Source organism: Necator americanus, chromosome II (assembly GCF_031761385.1).
Source record: "Necator americanus strain Aroian chromosome II, whole genome shotgun sequence".
Taxonomy (NCBI): Eukaryota; Metazoa; Nematoda; class Chromadorea; order Rhabditida; family Ancylostomatidae; genus Necator; species Necator americanus.
The window spans coordinates 10,555,291-10,576,357 of NC_087372.1; the positions used below are offsets into that span (position 1 = coordinate 10,555,291).

A 21,067-nucleotide genomic window follows, 5' to 3' on the forward strand; every position below is an offset into this window, starting at 1 on the left:
TGTGGTCTTCAATGCGAGGGCGCAGAAAACCTTTATATCTTACAATAGTCCGGCTTTCGGCAACAAAGCCGAATACAACCACGGATAAAGGAATGCTTGCTTGCTACCAACCGCAGTTAACGAGCGTCCTGAGTGGTCTAAAGGATTGAAGTTAAGGGGCTCCGTAACCCTCGTATACGATCCTAAAATTCATCACCGAAAGATAGTGGTACCGAAGTCAATTAAACAATGCTTGGAACAGAAAGTAGGCCGGCCAAGTTGAAAACATGAGAGAATGAAAGATGAATCAATGAAAGACAGAAAAAGGAAAAGTCGTGTACCGAGTGGTGAGATCAAAAATAACATATCCGGGCTGAATGTTCTCGAGGGAGACCGCCGACGAGATGGGGTGATGTTTTCGCCACACGGATGGATCGGCTGAGAACTCAGCTGGATACAGCTCGGGGACCTCGTCAACGTCACTCGCAAAACTCGATAACATCTTGGATGACAATGGCGAAGGAACGAAAAGGGTGGAAGAGATATTGGGGCTAGCACATCCAGTGGAGACGGGGCCATGTTAGTATCTAAGTAAGACTTCATGGAGCTGTGCAGGCTGATGTTTAGAAGGACAAATTGTTCCCTGCATTTAGCAAGGAATGCACAATATTCCTTCAAAAAAAAAATAAGTGTCGCTAGTGTCACTTAACCATTAGACAAAGAATTCTCTCTTCTAGAATAAACATGGATTACAATTTCTTAAAAACTCATTGACTCATTTCTTCTTAGTGCATTAGGGTCACAAACAAAGTGTCAAATGGATAAAGGTCTTTAATCCCTCTGGCGACGATAATGGTCGATGATGGACAAAACAGAGCATACTCGTCATTTGTATTCTGTGTCTAATAGAAACAGTAAAGCCACCGATGCAGAAAACGATGTTTAATATGAAGGAGTTGTACCTAGTAGTACCGTCCGCCGTTTGACTCCGTGTTCTTGAAGAGGGAGATTTTAGCCTCAAACAACTGTGCTAACTTGAGAAGCCAGCAAAGGTCATAGATGATTCGAGAGTTTATTCTCGACCCTTCCCGAAAAGGAAAAAAGGAAAAAAGAATGAAGAAGAAGGTGATGATCAATCCGTTTGAAATGTGCCTACATGTTCGACTTTAACTCAGAATCGTTGAGGTTCCCGAACACTTTTTGTAGCCTATGCCAAAGGCAGCAAGGACCAGCCTGGGGTTTTGAAAAACACCGACCCATCCATGAAAATTTGTCGCTTTATAAATGATCCGTGTTTGAGATCAGATTCCCTAATTTTGAAGAGCACGGAGAAATAAGGCGGGCGGTATTACAACGGTGAGACTAATGCTCCATCCTCAGCACCAGTTCTGGCTTCAGCGGCCTCACTGATTCTGCTACACGGTGAAAACAGTCAAAAATATATCGTATTTCCACTTGACATTCATTTTAATTGTCTAAGAGAGCAGGAATTGATAAATCTTAAAGATATAATAGCAAAAGATTTTTGAACAACATAAATTCTCAGTCAGGTGTATATAAGATTTCATAGACACCTACCTTTTCATTTTATTTCTTAAATTTGAGATAAGAAAAGTCACAATTTAATTCTCATCCCTATATATATATATATATATATATATATATATATATATATATATATGTATGTATATATATATCTGATATATATATCTGATATATATATCAGATTTTCTGCTGTACACACAAACACATAAGTATAAGACAATTATAGGCATATATTTGCTCATTTAAGAAACTACAATGGTGACTTGTTTATAGGATGTCGTCCATACGTTATTGATTAGTTGCAAAACATCTCCTGCTTCTTTTGATTTCAGGGCTCTAACAATAGTCTCTAACGTCTCTCATTGCTTCACCACGTATAATGAGATTATTCTGTTGACGTGGCATTACAGCATTAACGCTAATCGCTACATGTATACGTTTCTTTCTCAGAGGTTTAACATTCTCCTCAGACGTTATGAAATCTTTCATAACGGCTGCGATAATTTTTAACCCCATGTTCTATGTGGGGTTTTCTGTGGCTCACACAAGACCTTCTTACTGCAGAATATTATGTTTGGACGCGTTGCTTCAAATTCATCTTTTCACCCTGCCTGGTTTCAGACTATGTTGTAGAGTAGAGGAATCTAATGAGGTGAAGTTCTTTAAGTGTCTAGTTGGCAAACAACTTTCGATACCATCTACAGATCCAGTTTCAGTGTTACCAGCATCTCTGTAGACTTGTAAACAAATATCCGACATCCGAGTGTCCCGGAATCTGTCGATTCACGGCGGCAGAATACAATAGAATCGGCGCTATAGGCCCTGAAGAGGAAGGCAGAATGCCTTCTAAAATTTGTTTGAACCTTGCTTGGATTACAACTGCGACTCCAACTCCAACAACAACAGAAGCAACAATGCGGTTGCGCGCGGCCCGCTCAATCGCGTATTTCAGAGACCTAGATACGGAATCCAACACTTGCGAAAGACTATGCGAAAGATTATTCAATAGAATTGTTGACGATTCCTCTTCTTGTACTCTAGCCAATGACCGTAAAGTGAGTATGCACACAGCTATCAAATTCTTGTGCTGTTTACGAATCCACTTTCAGTGTTTTTTTAAAAGTTGTCGATATATAATTGGTGACGTCGCTGACCTAGATGATTATGAGGAATGTCCTTCTATATGTTATTCTATGTCAGATGGAATGCATTATCTTTATCTACCTGTGCCATTGACAATGAAGGCAGTTAGAAACATTTGCAACACCTTTGATTTCCCAGAGAATACTAGAAAGCCTCGAAGAACAACGGAAAGTACAACAGCAGTGACCTATCCAAAAAAACAAGTTTTCGATTGCACAGAGCTATGTGAACACGTATATCCTGAAATTCTTGAGCGTTATAAGTACCTTTGTCCGGTTCGAGAAAAAAAACTCTATTACGTGAGTTTACACACACTCAGCTTCTTTTCACGCTACTTACAAGTCCACTTTCAGTGTGTTCTCAGTTCTTGTAAGGAAGTTATTAACCGAACAGTTATGGACGATGGCAGAGATCCCAAGGATGCTTGTCCCAAAATGTGTTTGTCCATGGCAACCGCAATGCTTGGCCGCAACATGGATAGACGACTGTATGGAAAAGAAGACGTTAGTGAATTTTGTTCGAGTATTGATTCGACCACAAAGACCACTACGGAGTCTCCAGCAGATATGGTGACACAGGTGTGGTGACTGGTAGAACAGTTCCTTAACATGAGCAAATAAATTATTTCACGTCCTGATATGTTGTCCTTTTTTCTGTTGCAGCCACGAGTAACCCCATACAGCTATCGTGAAAGCATTGCACTGATATTCTTAGCGCAGTAACACCAGTCTTGCGCATGCATTTATATTGAGGTTTGAGTGCAAATGCGAATTATGAAGAATGAAAACGCCGAGTATGAATTATTTTCATTCTAATTTTCAAATGTTTCTCGAGCTACTGGCAAGTGTAGATCAATTACGTCTTCTTACCTCAAAGGAATAGACAAAGTGATCTTCCACTTAACGTTTTGAGCATTCTTCTTATTCGTCGAAGCTTTCATGGCCGTGAAGGACAATGCTTCGTAAGAGCATAGACTGTGCTGAGATCAGGATCCTTATTTTTGCCATCCACTTGCATCAACTAGGACTTAAAACTGTAAACGTGGTAATTCTGTAATGGAATCTGTGGTCTAAGAAGTCTGTTTTCGAGTTTTAAGATCCTTTGCGATAACGTTTATGCGAATTGTGTGGAGAAAGAAGTGTGATTACGTTATCTATTCCTTTCATTCACATGCACTTTTATGCATATTATTGCTATATATATACATATATATAATATTATATTATATTATACATTATATATTTTCCGGTCGCTCCGTCTCACTGACTATTCGCCGCCATAGCCTTTGCAAGAAATCAGGCAGGTTGCACCATATCTGAAACAGTCTCCTGGTTTACCTGTAGGACAAATAATGCAGTTTGGTGTTGAACAGATAGTATCGTACATGCGATTCCGAACTAGCTGGGATTTCAAATTATTTGGTGCTATTTCAACATTCCAGAATGGGCTATCTAAGTACGCTCAAGCAAGAGACCACCTAATAGCAGAGCTCATTTTAACAGATATGTAAGGAGAGCAGAAAGGGAAAGTCTCGTTTCAAATGTTTGGATTTCATAACCATTAAAAACAGCAATTTTGCGAGTCACAGTTAGCGATTCCGTTCTCTCAACACGCCCACTGTAGATGCTTTTGCGGTGTGGAACATGATGTTAATCACTGCTTTCTTCATTTGAAATGGATGAGCAGGGAGAAAGTAAACCGAGATGTTCTTGTTACTAGGTTAGTGATATTATTTTGTTCGATAAGCCAACCTTAATGTATAAGAAATTAAGCCAATTTCCTTTCTCGCTCTTTAATGGAGTCTGAAAGCAGACATTGTACAACTTCTCGGTCAACTATTGCACTAGCTCCATTGCAATGATTCCTTAATGGCATCACGCCACGAATCTGAGGTGGCACGAATGGTACGAATGTCAGGAGGAGTATTCGTATACGGGATCGTAGATTATGGAGAGAAGGGTGGTTCCGTCCATTTCTTCCTAAGAAAAATTTCATCCGTGAGTGCTGAACTAAATGTTACGTTACTATGTGATTTTAGCGGGTGCGGGACATGAGGTACCTGCGAAAACCAGCTGACCTCACCTCCCTTCAGGGCCGCGCACCTCCGCGTAAATACGGCTGCCGCTCCACCAGCTAGACATCTCAGCGGCTGAAATCACCTAGGCTGCCCTCACTGCTCTCTGATCAAGGCCCCACGCTACGCTCGCCACGCGACGACGCGGAATACTGCGAATTTGTAAGGAAGAGGAGTGGAAAACGAATTGACGCAGAAAGTTCTAATGGTCCTGCTATCCAATTAAAAAATATATCATTAGAGGCATGTCATAAAGTTCAAAGAGTAAAAGATTTGATGATTGATAAGAGTGACATGCACGATCTGCATTGACTTCATTTGAGCAAGTTCTCACAAATAAATGTTAACTCAAAAAGATGCGGCAGGGAAAGGAATAAAATACATATATTTTCGCACATCTCATAATTTTACACATTTTACGTCCTAACTGTTCTGTATAAACGCAGTGCATAAGCATGCGTTTGTCCGATGTCGTTCAACGAATTCAACATTCAACTGCAGCAACTATGCGCACAACAAATTTTCGTCCTTATTACTTTGTATACACTCTTCAAACCCCTTTTTACATTTTATCTTTTCAAAATCTTATATAGAAGTAATGTTTATATAGAGCGTATATCAAATATTTTATAACTTGCTTGTACGTTTTATACAATAAAACTTTGTATATTTCTTTAAACTTCTTTCGACAGCGTTTTATCACTTCATTTCTATCTATTCCGCACTTAAAATCAATAACATGATATTTTTGTAGAATGGAAAATTTTGATGAATTTGCTATACAACTCACAAAGTATCTTTGCATTTCGTGTAGTGACGCTTCGGTTGTCCAAGCCCTCCGCGACCGTTTCAGTCTCAAGTGAATCAAAGGTTTTCTTCGAGTCGACGAAAGTGAGAAACAGTTGCATCTTATACTATCGCGATACTTCTATGAGTGTTGAAACGGTGTGTATGTGGTCAATCGTACTGAAACCTTTCCGAAAACTTGTTTTCTCGGATGACGGTCCTTCATCTAATGTTCTTTCTATCCTGTTTAGAATCACTCTTGTGAAGAGCTTGTAGATGACAGACACTAAGAGGATTGGGCGATAGTTGACGACATCTTGTGAGTCCCCTTTTTATACAACAGCACGGTATTGCTGGTTTTACATTGCTCAGAAATCTTGCATTCCGACAACCAGCAAGTGAAGAGCCTCGCTAGTGCGTTGATAAGGGGTGGTAGAAAGTCCTTCGGATGTTCAGAGTTGATCCTGTTGTCAAGCACTGTTCATCACCAACATGATGGGATGTCGGATGAATTCAAAAGAGAGAACTTCTCTCTTTTGAATTCATCCGACATTCCATCATGTTGATTCTGGAATGAGATATCTATTTTTCCTAAACTGGTTAGAAGGCAAGTAGACGTGGGGGTCGCCCCATACTCATTCCATTCTAGGTCGTGGGCCTCGATGTAAAATGTTTCAGGCGTTCCCTTAAGGCCAATTTTGACGTTGAAATAGCCAGCCATAACCTTGTAGGTGTTATCTTTTCTGGAGAACTTCTCTAAATCCAAATAAAAGGCTTTGACTTCTTCCTCTTCGTAGCCTGTTACTGGAGTGTAAAAGAAGAAGTTCAAAGCTGACGTTGAATCTCATCTTCTCATCCGTTAAAGTCCAATTCGGTCGTTATTTGCTCGATAAACATCGACTCATGATCGTCGATAAAATAAAAACCATATTCGTGGTGAACAGGACACGAACTCCACCAACTTCAAAACTGTCGCTTGTTCTTAAGCGCAGTTCTTCTTCAGTGTCATATACAGCGTTCAGTGAGTGGCGCAGTCTCTTCCCACTCAGTCCGATGGCATCGTTGTTATTCACCCCAACTTCCATCGTATCTTCAGCGACCGCTTCCTATGCAAGTGTACCTGCATTGTAGGTGCAGATTGTCATCATAGTCCTTTTCCTTTTCGGAAGCCTGCAATCCCGTCCTTCCTGAGGCTACTGTGTCAGTTTCCTTCGGAATGAGGAGTCTCTTTCATGTTACTGTGTTTTGCATATAATTTTAAAATCTACGGGCAGGTTTTCGGCCTCTGGTCTCATGAGCTTTGGGAAAACGCTTCGTCCTCTCGGAGTTGACAAGTGGAGCTTATTTGTTGGAGGTGACTCAAAACCGCCTCCTTTCACTTTTCGGTCACTTGATTGCAGGCTTTTGGCCGGACCGGCACAGGAAATGTAGTAATATTATGAACCGACCCTAGCACAGTAGAAACAACTGAGTTCAGGCACTCGTCGCTCTTGGACCGCGATTATCCCCATATCCGCCACCTCGCGGCACGTCACGAAACCCTGCGACTAAGCGGCTGTGACCCCTCCCCTAATGAAGGAGAGCTTCTTACACGTTTATTTCTCACTTGGTTCTTGTCAGTTCTTCAAAAGCAAGGAAATATCTGGGACAATGCTTGACTAAATACCTCTCGTGCACCTGCAGATAGTCTTTAGTGTTCAACGAACGAATGCTTTAAGCAAAAGGTGTGGGCTCACATTTGCAATTTTCTTTTCCTTACTTAAGTTATATGCTGCAAAAAAAAAACACGCATTGTTTCGTAACAATTTCTTGCAAGTGCGTTTTGTTTACGTAATTCTGTTACAAATTTTATGGAAACAATAGGAGACCACAGAAGATGTGATGAATTAAGCATGTTTCGATGTGATGTATCCTGCTTGCGTACGACTTTTCAGTTTGGCGCAGCAACAAGAATGTTGCCGCTGGTTTCTTCCTACTGTAGCATTTCCACAGTCGGCGGGCATATGAGGGCCGACACTCAGCGCCTTGGGACCTGGTCTTATTTTAGCACCCCGCTGCATGCGTCCCCTTTTGAATGGCGCTCTTCTCGCCTTTATTTTGAATTCGCATTTGAAGTTGAATTGTGTTTTTTCGCTGTATCGAAATCAGCCATATGAGTGCTAGTCGGCCGGGTGCCTCTGGTGGAGTATCCGCCATTCCACATAACCATGTAGGGACGACACCCTCAGTCAAATGCCGTGTACCCACGTTATCGTCCTACTTGTCTTATTTTGTATCCTGTTGCGTAAAAAATATAGCGAGAAAAAAATCAGTCAGTGATCATTTTTCAAAGTTTTCTTTTGTGCTACTGCGTCAATCTTTTTTCCTCGTCTCTTTTGTCTTCTATATGTAGCTAAAGCTGCAATGAGCGAAGTCCACAAGTTATTGTTATGAAGAAAATGTGCCCCATTTATCATCTTCGTTTTGCAGGAGGCAGCAGCGACCGAGTGCTCGTGTTTGATTAGGTCCGTATGTTTGTTTGTTCTTTCGTTGAAAACAAGGAACATTGGCTAATTTTTCTTCCCTCCCTTTTCCCGTCCCTCACCCCATTCAATAATGTGCGCCATCTCACTCTCCACTCTTCGGCTCTCGTTTTAGTCATTCCACGATTTTAGTGTCACATTATCGAGAGAACCCTTAGTGACGGTAAAATTTTACAACAACTAAATTATCAGTACAATTTTTGTAAAACAGAAACTGATACAGAATAACGTGTAAAGGATAAAATGTCTGGCGTTAGTCAACCCGCTTGGGATGCACCACCACGTTCACTTCAATTCAGAATCCTTTAAACTTTACGTGTAACTGGTCGTTTGTACCTCTTAAACTGCCCGCAGAGTTGCGCTTTGTTGTGGACTCTCAATAACCATCAAGCGCAGACACGTACGGGAGGCGCCAGCCGCGCGGTTGTGAATTCTGCGGGCTGCTGCGGACGTTTGAGTGTAACTGACCTGCGCAATGACTTGCGGGGGCTAGCCGATATGTCAGGTCAATGTTCTTATCCTCCCAGACAAGTCTGGAACCAATTTATCTACTTAGGAGGGATGAAAAGCTTGGTAAGCATGAGGGCTGATTCAAACATCCACTCTATCGTGCAGGCAGCGGAACCTCTAACGGACTGCGCTGCACCCACGCGGCTGCGCGTAAAACAGGGGTCGGCGGATTTTTGAACATCCCTTAACTGTGCCTCAAGAGATGGTACGAAGAAGAGATTAGGCTACGCTGCTACCTAAATAGCTGACTCTGCTCACCTACCGCTAAACATCATACTCTGCATCATCGACTTGGTTATAACTCACGAGCTACTTAATTATTATGGGGAATCACGCACATCCAGTGGGATTTTGTGATGTGGGGTAATCTCCACGTTGTAACCATACCAGAACCAAGAGACATCCTCGGGTGAAATAAGAGAGAAAAGTGCATCTAATAGCTCCAAATTTTACGTATATGAAAATTTTCGTTAAAAACGAAATTCCAACTTTCAAGAATAGCAAGAATGAGGATTATCGTTATTACATAGTTCCGAAGCTTTTTTGAAGTCTAGTCTCCAGACAAATTTAACCAAAGTCAAGCGTGCGTTGAGAATTTCTCAACAGAAGGTCGTAAGAGGGGTGTTAGAGAAGGAGGTGGTCGTATGGCTTAGTAGAGGAAAAAAATGAAAAGATCAAGGAGAAAAAGAAGAGGGGATTGTCGTTTCCAAATGAACTTATGTTGAGGATGCAAAATGTTAGAAAAATTGATGGCGTGGAGTATTTTTTTAAAGATTTTGTTAGTATAACTTGACATCTTTTGGTTCTAGTTTGTGAAAATAATAAATGATTGAAGGACATCCAGATTAGGATAAATGCGAGGAGTCATGAGTATGAAGGCAAGAAAAGAAATGTGAATTATACAATGCGTTCGGAACGCAGACTTGCGGCTTTTCTTTAAGTGAGTTGTTTAAAAAAAAACTTCATCAAGAAATTACAAAATATTGAGTATGAGAGAAGGAATCAGAGAGTGATTATCCGGTAGTCGGCTGGGAGCTGATCGATAAGACAATAATTCTGGGTGGTCAGGGTTCAATCCATGGCAAAAGCGAGATTCTTGCATTTTGTGTACGACAGTTAAAACAGCACATTTTTCATCTGACAAGGACGAATTTATTATTGTCACTCGAAAAATCAATTTCGATGTTGTTACTGAGCGAAAAGACAGCTACAGTCGCAATTAGTAATGAAATTAGTACAAAGTAGGCCCCACGAGTTTTTGAATATCGACGCTCTATGTGGATTTCATGCAATCATGCTGACTGCGATTTGTAGAAGGAGATTTCCTTTATATTTTCACTAAGCTTGGTGCTTCTAGCTTCCCTTTTTTTGGAAACTAGTTGAGAAAAATTCTAAATTTTGTCTTAAATTTTCGAATTTTTCTCAACTAGCTTTTGAAGGAACCATTACACCTACAGAGACCAAAATTTCCAGTGGAGGGTTCTGCATTCATTTTCTATCAAAATATGGCATCGAATGTTTCAACAGTGCTACAGTAATCTCTCAACGGGAAAGAGTACGAAATTTCAGATTTTCGGCAACGCTTCAAAATCTGTTTGACTTCATACAAAGTCCAGTAACTCAGCTCGTAGTTCATAAAGAAGAATCCTTTTCGAAGTACGTTGTAGAGGAACATTTTTGCTACAAAGGTTCGTTTTACTTTTTTTTCCCGATCGTTTTAGTTCTCTCAAAAGCTATTTGAAAAATGTTGAGAAAAATGTTGAATTTCTCAACACTTTCTAATTTAGCTTTCAAAAAACCCGAGGGTCGCTGAAGAAGATATTTTAGCCCTTTATAATTTAAATCTTCTCTTACAGAAAGCAGCCACCTTGGTCTTCCTCCGCCTCTTCTGTAGTCCGTTGGTCGTATTTATTTCAAGCTTCTAAAATCTGACCAGTCCAGCAATAATTTCCAATCAATGCCTGATTTTAATAGCTAAAATGACCTCTTAATAATACTTATTTGCGCCGAAAAGTGCTCTACATACAATTTCAGAAAAACTTCAGATAAAATGTTGGCCCCAGTAATTTTTTTTTCGGTTTCGCAAAAATCAAGTTTCCGCCGTTTCCGTTGTTGATGAGTAAAATTGTTTGTAGGTAGTCTCAAATAGTGTGAAAATTTTCTTAAAATGTGTTCTCCGTCGTTTCCAGCTGTTTTTTTCTTCTCAATTTTTTCCATTTTGCAGAAATAATGGTTCAGTAATGGTTTTTTTTACAGTGAGCTATCAGTGGCGTCTATATTACTTTATATATTTTTATTTTAATGGCGGCAATTAAAATTAATATCCATTGTAGCGCTACTTATTAATATTTGGCATATTATATTATTTGATCTATTTGTTGAACGTCGAATTTGTTTCTTTGATTCTATTTACTATAATTAATTTTTCATTGCTACGTGGTCGGCTATACTAGAAGGAATGACCAAGAAGGGGTTGCTTTCTGGAGGAACTTCTATGGAGGGGATCGTTATTATTTTTCCCAACTACACCTCGACCCTGGATGGACCCTCTATATCTCTGTCCTGTATTATGCACTGCACTCTGTGTACCACGCAGCGGTGGGACCATGAACAGGGCCAACATTTATTGCCTGAAATATAGGGGTAATTAAATCAAATCAAATCATGAGTACAAAAAGGACAACACTTACAATTACTTGGCTAAACGAATAACGGAGGAAGTGAAACAAAACAGCAACTGAGCGAACTGACCATGTAACAAAGCCAACGAAAAAAAAAACAATTTAGGTTCTAAAAAGTAAGCGTTGAAGAGAGAATAAGAAGCACTACAGAGAAGTGCAGCGCCAGAACCGAAGTGGAGAAATACTGGTGTGCAATGCAAAAGCTCAGACGACAAATCGTCTGCCCTCTTATGAAGCCCTTTGTCAAAGATGTGCATCGAGATAACTCCTGATGCAAAAGCGCCTGAGGTGTGGAACTTCTTACAGCAGTTAAAGTCGCCCATGCAAAAATCTTCTAAGCAATAAACGCAGACCCTTCGTTTGGCAACACTGCGCCTCCAATCCTCCACTGCGGGAACAACGAAACAACGAATCTGAATAAGGATTCCTCGCGGCAGCACAAAAAGCGCAACACATGAAGCGCTCCCTAAAAGCACGAGTAGCGCCGCCTTCAAATCTTCTTTGCGGGTGTTCGTGGCCCCTAAGATCTTCAATTGTTTGATGGAAATTTCCCTTTGCGTGGCAAAATTGCTGTGTCACTTCATGGATTTGCTGTCTCCTTGCTTTCCGCGCACGGTATGCCTCCTCTTTTTGTCCTTCTTCCTGTCGTGTCGCTAAAATCAGCGCACCCTCTTCTTCCCCTTCCCGGTCGCCAATTTCTTCTAGATAGCCTACATTTTCCATAATTACTTCCCCTTCTTGGTTAGCGGCAATCTTCCCTTCTGACGAAATGTTGGAAGGCAGGACTGGTGCCGCGCTCAAACGAGAAGTGTCGTCTACAGAGGTTTTCAGCTCGCAAAGCGCCTCGATTTTCTGCTTTTGAAAGCTCCTAGATCCCTATTACTGTTCCTTCAAGAGCGCTGTGAGAAGTTCGCCAAGGATGATGCGTCGAGCGCACAACATCCGGAGCCGGTCAGCCGTCACAGTTTCGACTGAATCGAGCTCCGTGGGTGGGGTTTGTTGTCCACGTTTTGTTCCTATTTTTTCATAAAGGTCCCATACTGCTTTTGGAAGAACGTCTGTTGATTCGGTGTATTGGGTAGGTACTCTTGTGACATCCTTTGTCCTACTCACTTTTAGCCTGGCTATATAGCCTTAGATATTTTCCACCATGTGCTCACTACAACCACCACCTACACCAAGCCATGAGATCACTTTTTATTGTCCAAATACTACATGGACCGCCGCAACGGTTTACCGCCTCATACTGGCATGGAGGTGACTCTGGGCATCGAACTGCGATGCACAGCGGAGGTTCGTCCTCCGCTAGGGTCTCACAAGCAGAGAAGGAGTCCGACGCATCTGATATTCCGACTTCCTGGAATCGTGAGCCTAGCTAAGAGTAAACCACTGTTAAGATTCACCACCGTCTTTACAGAATGTCGCAAGGTGGCTTCCTGATCCATATAGGTTAGGCGACGACCTGTGATGAAAGCTATGCTCGCTGTGGCAGGGCTGCTTAGTTTGGGGAAAAGTATTTTTGCAACTTCAGCAACTGCCTCAGTACTCACCACACTGGGTCCTGACGTCGGACGATACGGCGACCGATGAGAGGCAATCAAATCTCAGGTTGCTCAACTCTGATCTGCATGCCCTTCCCAGAGCTGCAGAGCGTATCAAATTTCAGGCGATCGCTCTAAGGAGACCAAGTGTTGAAGAAGCGACGTACGACAGATGAATGACGGTACACTCGTCATTCGTGGAGAGAAGGTGCCGTCGCGAAATGTGGCAGTGCTGGTTTTGTTGTGCACTTATCTGTCGTCCATCTTGTCGATTCTCACTAGATCCTGTCACTTCGTCTGGCCATTCTTCGCCTCTTTCCCCTGCGTCAAAAACCCACTAGCATCATCAACTGCTACTCATCAACATCAGAAGCCAATGAATCGGAGTTGGACTCGTTTTACGAAGAGTTGGAGGAAGTGATCCGCAGCAAGACGTCCTATAATTTCGTTGTCGGTGACTTCAACGCAAATCTAGGAAGGATTACAGAAGAGGAGATCAGGATTGGAAGATTTGGAATAGACGAGGAAATGATGGCGAGACGTCTGGGGGACCGGAATGTTTCAGTCCCCTAGTCGTCCCGCCGACATCTCGTCGTCCCGCTGGGGTGTTGTCCGCCGCTCGCTTCTTCCATGAAGGAAGATCATTGTCGGTGGACATAGCAATCACACAATGACACGACTTGTGCGGAGATTGAACACATACTCTCCAACCGGAGGTGGTGTCTACTTGACGTCTCGATAGACCATTCTTTAGTAGTGGTTCTAATCACTGTCTCCTTCGTGCGAAAATAAGACCTAGCCACACGATGGAAAAGAACATCTGCTCGAGGAATCCTTGTTCCAAGGTGGCTGGCACATCGAGGAGGACCCGAACGTGGATTATGAGATGCTGCTCAGGGGATTACGAGCCTGTGCTGAACGTGCTTGGAAGCTGCATAAGACAAACTTGGATTGAATTTCGAGGACCACCAAGGACTTCTGGAAGCAGCACAAAGAGGAACGAGTCTAAATAATAATAATAATAATAATAATCCCGATAATCCCTATTAGTGAAGCTCCACCATGGATTCTCCCTTCAGAAGTGCAATTCGCTATCAAAAGCATGAAACCTGACACAGCCGCCGGACCTGATTTTAAATCAGCACACTTTCTTCGGGCTGGTGGTCATCGAGTTCATGTAATCTTAGCAGCGCACATGACGTCCTGCCTTTAGAAAGAAGGGATCCCAGACCAGTGGAAAACCTCGCGAACCGTTCTTATCCATTAGAAAGGCGACCGAGAGGACCTTCGGAACTACCTCCGATATGCTTGCTGAGCGTGATATACAAAGTGTTCACTAAGATCATCCTTACGCACTTATCTAGGACGCTGGATGAAGCCCAGCCTCAAGAACAAGCTGAATTCCGTCAGGAGTTCAGCTGCTTGGACCATATCCAGACCGTGTAGAGGGTCATAGAGGTTTGCCGGCAATAGCGAATGTCATCTTGTTCTAATCTTCGTGGACTATGAGGAAACCTTCCACAGAGTAGATACGAATATCCTCGCTGGTCGATCAAGGTGTAGACGACTCCTATGTGAGGACATCCAATTGTTACGATCGATGCACCACTAGGATACAGCTTTTCAACCGCCCCCCTCCCCCCAATACCCATTGGGGGGAGAGGGGTACGACAAGGCTATACTATATCGCCGAAGCTGTTCACGGCTGCATTGCAATGGATAATAAAATCACTTTCTTGGAAAGAAAGTTGCATACCTGTTGATGGAAGATTCCTCCCCAAACATCTTTTTAAGGATGACATCGTTCTCTATTCGAGCAGTACCAATGAAGCAGAGACGATGTTCAACGAATTGAACGAAGCAGCAAAGAGAATATGACTACGAATAAATAGAAAGAAGACACCGTTCATGAAGAACGCCTACTGCGAGGACGGAGGAGTACAACTTGAAGGAGGTACTGAATAGAAGAATGAGAACAGCGTGTGCAGCACTCGCAGCCGTCAGGGAAGCTACGGACCAACTGACAGACCAATATCTCCACCCCCTTCTTTTTGACTCGAAAGTTCTTCCAGCGTTCTGTTACGCGGCGGAGACGTGGGCACTCACCACTGCCACGTCACACAACACCTAGCCGGTCTTCGCAGCTCCAACATACGAGCAATGTCCTGTCGTCACGACCCAGCGGTATGTATATCGAAATCAAAGCATAAATGTGCCGGGCACATTATGAGAAGAATCGACGAAAGATAGACTAAAAGAACGCTAGAGTGGATCCCAAGAGATGCTAAATGCCCTCGAGGGAAAACCGCCTACAAGATGGGATGATGTGTTCGCCACACAGATTGACCAGCTGGGAACTTAACTGGATACAGCTCGGGGACCTCGTCAACGTCACCCGCGAAACTCGATAACATCTTGGATGACAAGGCGAAGGAACGAAACGGGTGAAAGAGATGTTGGGGCCCACACATCTAGTGGAGGCGGGCCATCTAAGTATCTAAGTAAGACTTCATGGAACTGTGTAGGTTGGCGTTTAGAAGGACAAATTGTTCGTTGCATCTAGCACTTTTCCTGCGAACGATATCACGTCGCTGACCATAGGTAGTTAAAATCATCCAGATTTCCTTGTTACTGGCGGACATGTGGGGAAATAACTTAAAATGGATCCTACTTGAGTACCAGAGTATAGGATGAAGGCGCTAATACTTGCCACTATTCTGCTGTGGTAACGAACACACTATCAAGTTATTCATTCAAGTTCTGCAATTGAATCAATCATTAAAAGAGATTTCGTAACGTTTAGAGAAAATGTTCGACATTCAGAAAACATATATTTTTAGCAATTGACGATAATGCAATGATACTTTGTGATAGAATGATCATGTTCTACGTGGTGGTGCAATTAGAGACGTTGGAGATGATTGTTAATGCACACAATTTTACGGAGGCGTAATATTTTTCGTATCTAATCGGTAAGGAACGCACAATATTTCTTCAAAAAGGAAAAATAAGTGTCGGAAATGTCACTTAACCATTTGACAAAGAACTCTCTCTTTTGGTATAAACCTGGATTACAATTTCTTGAAAACTCATTGACTCATTTCTACTTAGTGCATTAGGGTCACAAACAAAGTGTCAAATGCATAAAGGTCAAAACGGAGTCATTTGTATTCTGCGTCTAAAAGAAACAGTAAAGCCACCGCTGTAGAAAACAATGTTTTATATGAAGGAGTTGTGCCTAGTAGTACCGTCCGCCGTTTGACTCCGTGTTCTTGAAGACGAAGATTTTAACCTCAAGCACTCTGTGAGACCCTCTGACCCTTAATGGCTTCTTAAGTGAGCACAACTGTGCTCACTTAAGAAGCCAGTAAGGGTCAGAGACTATTCAAGAGATTATTCTCGACCTTTCCCGTAAAGGAAAAAAGGAAAAAAAGAAAAAAGAATGAAGAAGAATTGATTGATTGAAAAGAATTGATCAATCCGTTTGAGATGTGCCTAAATGCTCGACTTTAACTCATAATCGTTGAGGTTTCCGAACACTTTTTGTAGCCTATGCTACAGGCAGCAATGACCAGCCTGGGGGTTTTAAAAACTCCCTAACCCATCCATGAAAATTTGTCGCTATATAAATGATCCGTGTTTGAGATCAGATACCCTAATTTTCAGGAGCACGGAAAAATAAGGCGGGCGGTATTTCAACGGTGAGACTGATTCTCCATCCTCAGCACCAGCTTTGGCTTCAGCGGCCTCATTGATTGTGCTACACGGTGAAAACAAAGGGGTGTCAAAAATATTTCGTATTTCCACTTGACATTCATTATAATTGTCTAAGAGAGCAGGAATTGATAAATCTTAAACATATAATAGCACAAGATTTTTGAGCAACATAAATTCTCAGTCAGGTGTATGTAAGATTTCATAGACACCTACCTTTTCATTTTATTTCTTAAATTTGAAATAAGAAAAGTCACAATTTAATTCTCATCCCTATATATATATATATATATATATATATATATATATATATATATATATATGATATATATATATATCTGATATATATATATATCAGATTTTCTACTGTACACACAAACATATAGGTATAAAACAAGTATAAGCATATATTTCCTCATTTAAGAAACTACAATGGTGACTTGTTTATAGGATGTCGTCCATACGTTATTGATTAGTTGCAAAACATCTCCTGCTTCTTTTGATTTCAGAGCTTTAACAATAGTCTCTACCGTCTCTCATAGCTTCACCACGTATAATGAGATTATTCTGCTGACGTGGCATTACAGCATTAACGCCAATCGCTACATGTATACGTTTCTTTCTCAGAGGTTTAACATTCTCCTCAGACGTTATGAAATCTTTCATAACGGCTGCGATGATATTTAACCCAGTGTTCTATGTGGGGTTGTCTGTGGCTCACACAAGACCTTCTTACTGCAGAATATTATGTTTGGACGCGTTGCTTCAAATTCATCTTTTCACCCTGCCTGGTTTCAGACTAAATTGTAGAGTAGAGGAATCTAATGAGGTGAAGTCCTTTGAGTGTCTAGTTGGTGAGCAACTTTCCATACTATCTACAGATCCAGTTTCAGTGTTACCAGCATCTTTGTATACTTGTTAACAAACATTCGACATCCGAGTGTCCCGGAATCTGTCGATTCACGGCGGCAGAATACAATAGAATCGGCGCTATAGGCCCTGAAGAGGAAGGCAGAATGCCTTCTAAAATTTGTTTGAACCTTGCTTGGATTACAACTGCGACTCCAACTCCAACAACAACAGAAGCAACAAGCGCGGCCGGCTCAATCGCGGATTTCAGAGATCTAAATACGGAATCCAACACTTGCAAAAGACTATGCGAAAGATTATTCAATAGAATTGTTCAAAGTTGCTCTTCTTTTACTCCACGCAATGACCGTAGAGTGAGTTTACACATAGCTATCAAGTTCCTGTGCTGTTTACGAATCCACTTTCAGTGTTTTTTTGAAAGTTGTCAGGGTGTAATTGGTAGCGTCGCTGCCACAGATGATTATAATGAATGTCCTTCTATATGTGATTCTATGTCAAATGAAATGCATTATCTTCATCTGCCTGTGCTTGTGACTATGAAGGAAGCTAGAAATATTTGCTCGACGCTTGATTTCCCAGAGAAGGCTAGAAAGACTCTCAGAAAAACCGCAGCAACAACAGCAGTGACCTATTCAAATGAAACATTTTCCAACTGCGAAGAGCTATGTGAATACCTATTCAGTAGAATTGTTGAGAATTTTCATTGCACTCATTCGCAAAGCAAACAAGTGAGTTTACACTTAGATATCAACTCTCTGTGCTGTATACGAATCCACATTTAGTGCCTCCTTGATACTTGTCTATCTATAATTAGATCTGAAGTGAGCACCTATCACGGAGATATTGGCGAGGAATGTTCCGAAATATGTATATTCATATCAGATGAAATGCCTGACAATGATATAGCCAGATATATGACTACAATGGAAATTAATAGATTTTGTGCGAGCGGAGTATCACCAAAGAGGAGTACAAAGCCTCCAAGAACAACAGCAGTAACCAACCCATACGAAGAATTTTCCAACTGCAAAAAGCTATGTGTATACGTATTTTCTAGAACTCTTAAACCTTACAAGTTCTTTTGTCCGGATGGAGGAAAAAAATACAACACTGTAAGTTTACAAACAGTTAGCTTCTTTCCACGCTGCTTACAAATCCACTTTCAGTGTGTTCTCAGATCTTGTAAGGAGGTTGTTAAGCGAACACTGATGGACGATGGTCAATATGCCAAAAATGCTTGCCCAAACCTGTGCTCTTCCATGGCTATTGCAATGCGTGGCCGAAACCTGGATGGACAACAGTTTAGTGAAGAACAGATCCGTAAACTTTGTTTAGAAATTGCACCGTCAGTAAGGACTTCAAAGCCTCCAAGAACAACAGCAGTAACCTACCCATACGAAGAATTTTCCAAATGCGAAAATTTATGCATGTACGTATTTCCTAGAACTCTGAAACCTTTTAAGTACTTTTGTCCTGATGGAGGAAAAAAATATAACCCTGTGAGTTTACACACAGTTAACTTCTTTCCACGCTACTTACAAGTCCACTTTCAGTGTGTTCTCAGTTCTTGTAAGGAGGTTATTAACGCAACAGTTATGGACGATGGCCGAGACCCCAAGGATGTTTGTCCAAAAATGTGTTTGTCCATGGCAACCGCAATGCTTGGCCGCAACATGGATAGACGACAGTTTGGAAAAGAAAACATTAGTGAATTTTGTTCGAGTATTGATTCGACCACAAAGACCACTACGGAGCCTGCGGAAGATATGGTGATACAGGTGTGGTGACTGGTAGAACAGTTTCTTAACATGAGCAAATAAATTATTTCACGTCCTGATATGTTGTTCTTTTTTCTGTTGCAGCCACGACTAACCCCATACAGCTATCGTGAAAGCATTGCACTGATATTCTTAGCGCAGTAACACCAGTCTTGCGCATGCATTTATATTGAGGTTTGAGTGCAAATGCGAATTATGAAGAATGAAAACGCCGAGTATGAATTATTTTCATTCTAATTTTCAAATGTTTCTCGAGCTACTGGCAAGTGTAGATCAATTACGTCTTCTTACCTCAAAGGAATAGACAAAGTGATCTTCCACTTAACGTTTTGAGCATTCTTCTTATTCGTCGAAGCTCTCATGGCCGTGAAGGACAATGCTTCGTAAGAGCATAGACTGTGCTGAGATCTTATTTTTTTTTTTGAGATCTTATTTTTTTTCCTTATTTTTGCCATCCACTTGCATCAACTAGAACTTAAAACTGTAAACGTGGTAATTCTGTAATGGAATCTGTGGTCTAAGAAGTCTGTTTTCGAGTTTTAAGATCCTTTGCGATAACGTTTATGCGAATTGTGTGGAGAAAGAAGTGTGATTACGTTATCTATTCCTTTCATTCACATGCACTTTTATGCATATTATTGCTATATATATACATATATATAATATTATATTATATTATACATTATATATTTTCCGGTCGCTCCGTCTCACTGACTATTCGCCGCCATAGCCTTTGCAAGAAATCAGGCAGGTTGCACCATATCTGAAACAGTCTCCTGGTTTACCTGTAGGACAAATAATGCAGTTTGGTGTTGAACAGATAGTATCGTACATGCGATTCCGAACTAGCTGGGGTTTCAAATTATTTGGTGCTATTTCCACATTCCAGAATGGGCTATCTAAGTACGCTCAAGCAAGAGACCACCTAATAGCAGAGCTCATTTTAACAGATATGTAAGGAGAGCAGAAAGGGAAAGTCTCGTTTCAAATGTTTGGATTTCATAACCATTAAAAACAGCAATTTTGCGAGTCACAGTTAGCGATTCCGTTCTCTCAACACGCCCACTGTAGATGCTTTTGCGGTGTGGAACATGATGTTAATCACTGCTTTCTTCATTTGAAATGGATGAGCAGAGAGAAAGTAAACCGAGATGTTCTTGTTACTAGGTTGGTGATATTATTTTGTTTGATAAGCCAACCTTGACGTGTAAGAAATTTAGCCAATTTCCTTTCTCGCTCTTTCATGGAGTCTGAGAGCAGACATTGTACAATTCCTCGGACAACCATTGCACTAGCTCCATTGCAATGATTCCTTGGAGGCGTCACTCCACGAATCTGAGAGCTGGTACAGATTTCAAGTGCAGTATTGTATTCGTATACAGGATCGTAGATTATGGAGAGAAGGGTGGTTCCGTCCACTTCTTCCTAGTTGGCGTTCCGGCTCTACTTTCTACAACGAGATCGATTCTATTGGATTGGAGCAGCGTTGAGCATGCGCCGCATCTTTCGGGCCGTTTTTTTACGGCAATTGGGAAGAAATGGACAGAATTACCCTTCTCTCCATAACCTACTATGCTGTATACAAATACCCCAGCTGAAATCCCTACCACCTCAGATTCGTGGGGTGATGCCTTTATCAAGATGTAAGAATAATTTCATTCGTGAGTGCTGAACTAAATGTTACGTTACCACGTGATTTGAGCGGGTGCGAGACAAGAGGTACCCGCAAAAACCGGATGAGCGCTCCTCACCTCCCTTCAGAGTCGCGCAGCGCGTAAATACGGCTGCCGCTCCACCAGCTAGACATCTTCCACGACCGGCTGAAATCACCTAGACTGTCCTCACTGCTCTCTGATCAAGGCCCCGCGCTACGCTCACGCCGCGACGACGCGGAATACTGCGAATTTGTAAGGGAGAGGAGTGA

At 41.6% G+C, this 21,067-nt stretch overlaps 3 protein-coding genes across 4 annotated transcripts; all 3 read left to right on the forward strand.

Moving 5' to 3' along the window:
- Window positions 1-408: 408 nt before the first annotated feature.
- On the forward strand, window positions 409-4,473 carry RB195_017417 (uncharacterized protein; the record flags this gene model as incomplete). Of its 2 annotated transcripts, XM_064184411.1 has the most annotated exons (7): window positions 2,000-2,176; window positions 2,241-2,579; window positions 2,634-2,966; window positions 3,021-3,170; window positions 4,109-4,173; window positions 4,291-4,386; window positions 4,440-4,473. In XM_064184411.1, the coding sequence occupies 7 exons, from the start codon at window positions 2,000-2,002 to the stop codon at window positions 4,471-4,473; spliced, it is 1,194 nt and encodes a 397-aa protein (XP_064040293.1). The 2 variants fall into 2 exon arrangements, with proteins under 2 accessions (XP_064040292.1, XP_064040293.1); XM_064184412.1 differs by lacking the exons at window positions 4,109-4,173; window positions 4,291-4,386; window positions 4,440-4,473 and adding an exon at window positions 409-512 and having other exon boundaries at window positions 2,089-2,176; window positions 3,021-3,254.
- Window positions 4,474-12,953: 8,480 nt separating this feature from the next.
- On the forward strand, window positions 12,954-13,354 carry RB195_017418 (uncharacterized protein; the record flags this gene model as incomplete). The annotated part of the gene is made up of 2 exons (XM_064184413.1): window positions 12,954-13,016; window positions 13,064-13,354. 2 exons carry the CDS (start codon window positions 12,954-12,956, stop codon window positions 13,352-13,354), a joined length of 354 nt encoding a protein of 117 aa, XP_064040294.1.
- A 3,793-nt stretch (window positions 13,355-17,147) lies between these two features.
- RB195_017419 (uncharacterized protein) lies at window positions 17,148-19,152 on the forward strand (the record flags this gene model as incomplete). The annotated part of the gene is made up of 6 exons (XM_064184414.1): window positions 17,148-17,324; window positions 17,389-17,718; window positions 17,773-18,093; window positions 18,148-18,477; window positions 18,532-18,864; window positions 18,919-19,152. The coding sequence occupies 6 exons, from the start codon at window positions 17,148-17,150 to the stop codon at window positions 19,150-19,152; spliced, it is 1,725 nt and encodes a 574-aa protein (XP_064040295.1).
- Between the last annotated feature and the right edge of the window lie 1,915 nt (window positions 19,153-21,067).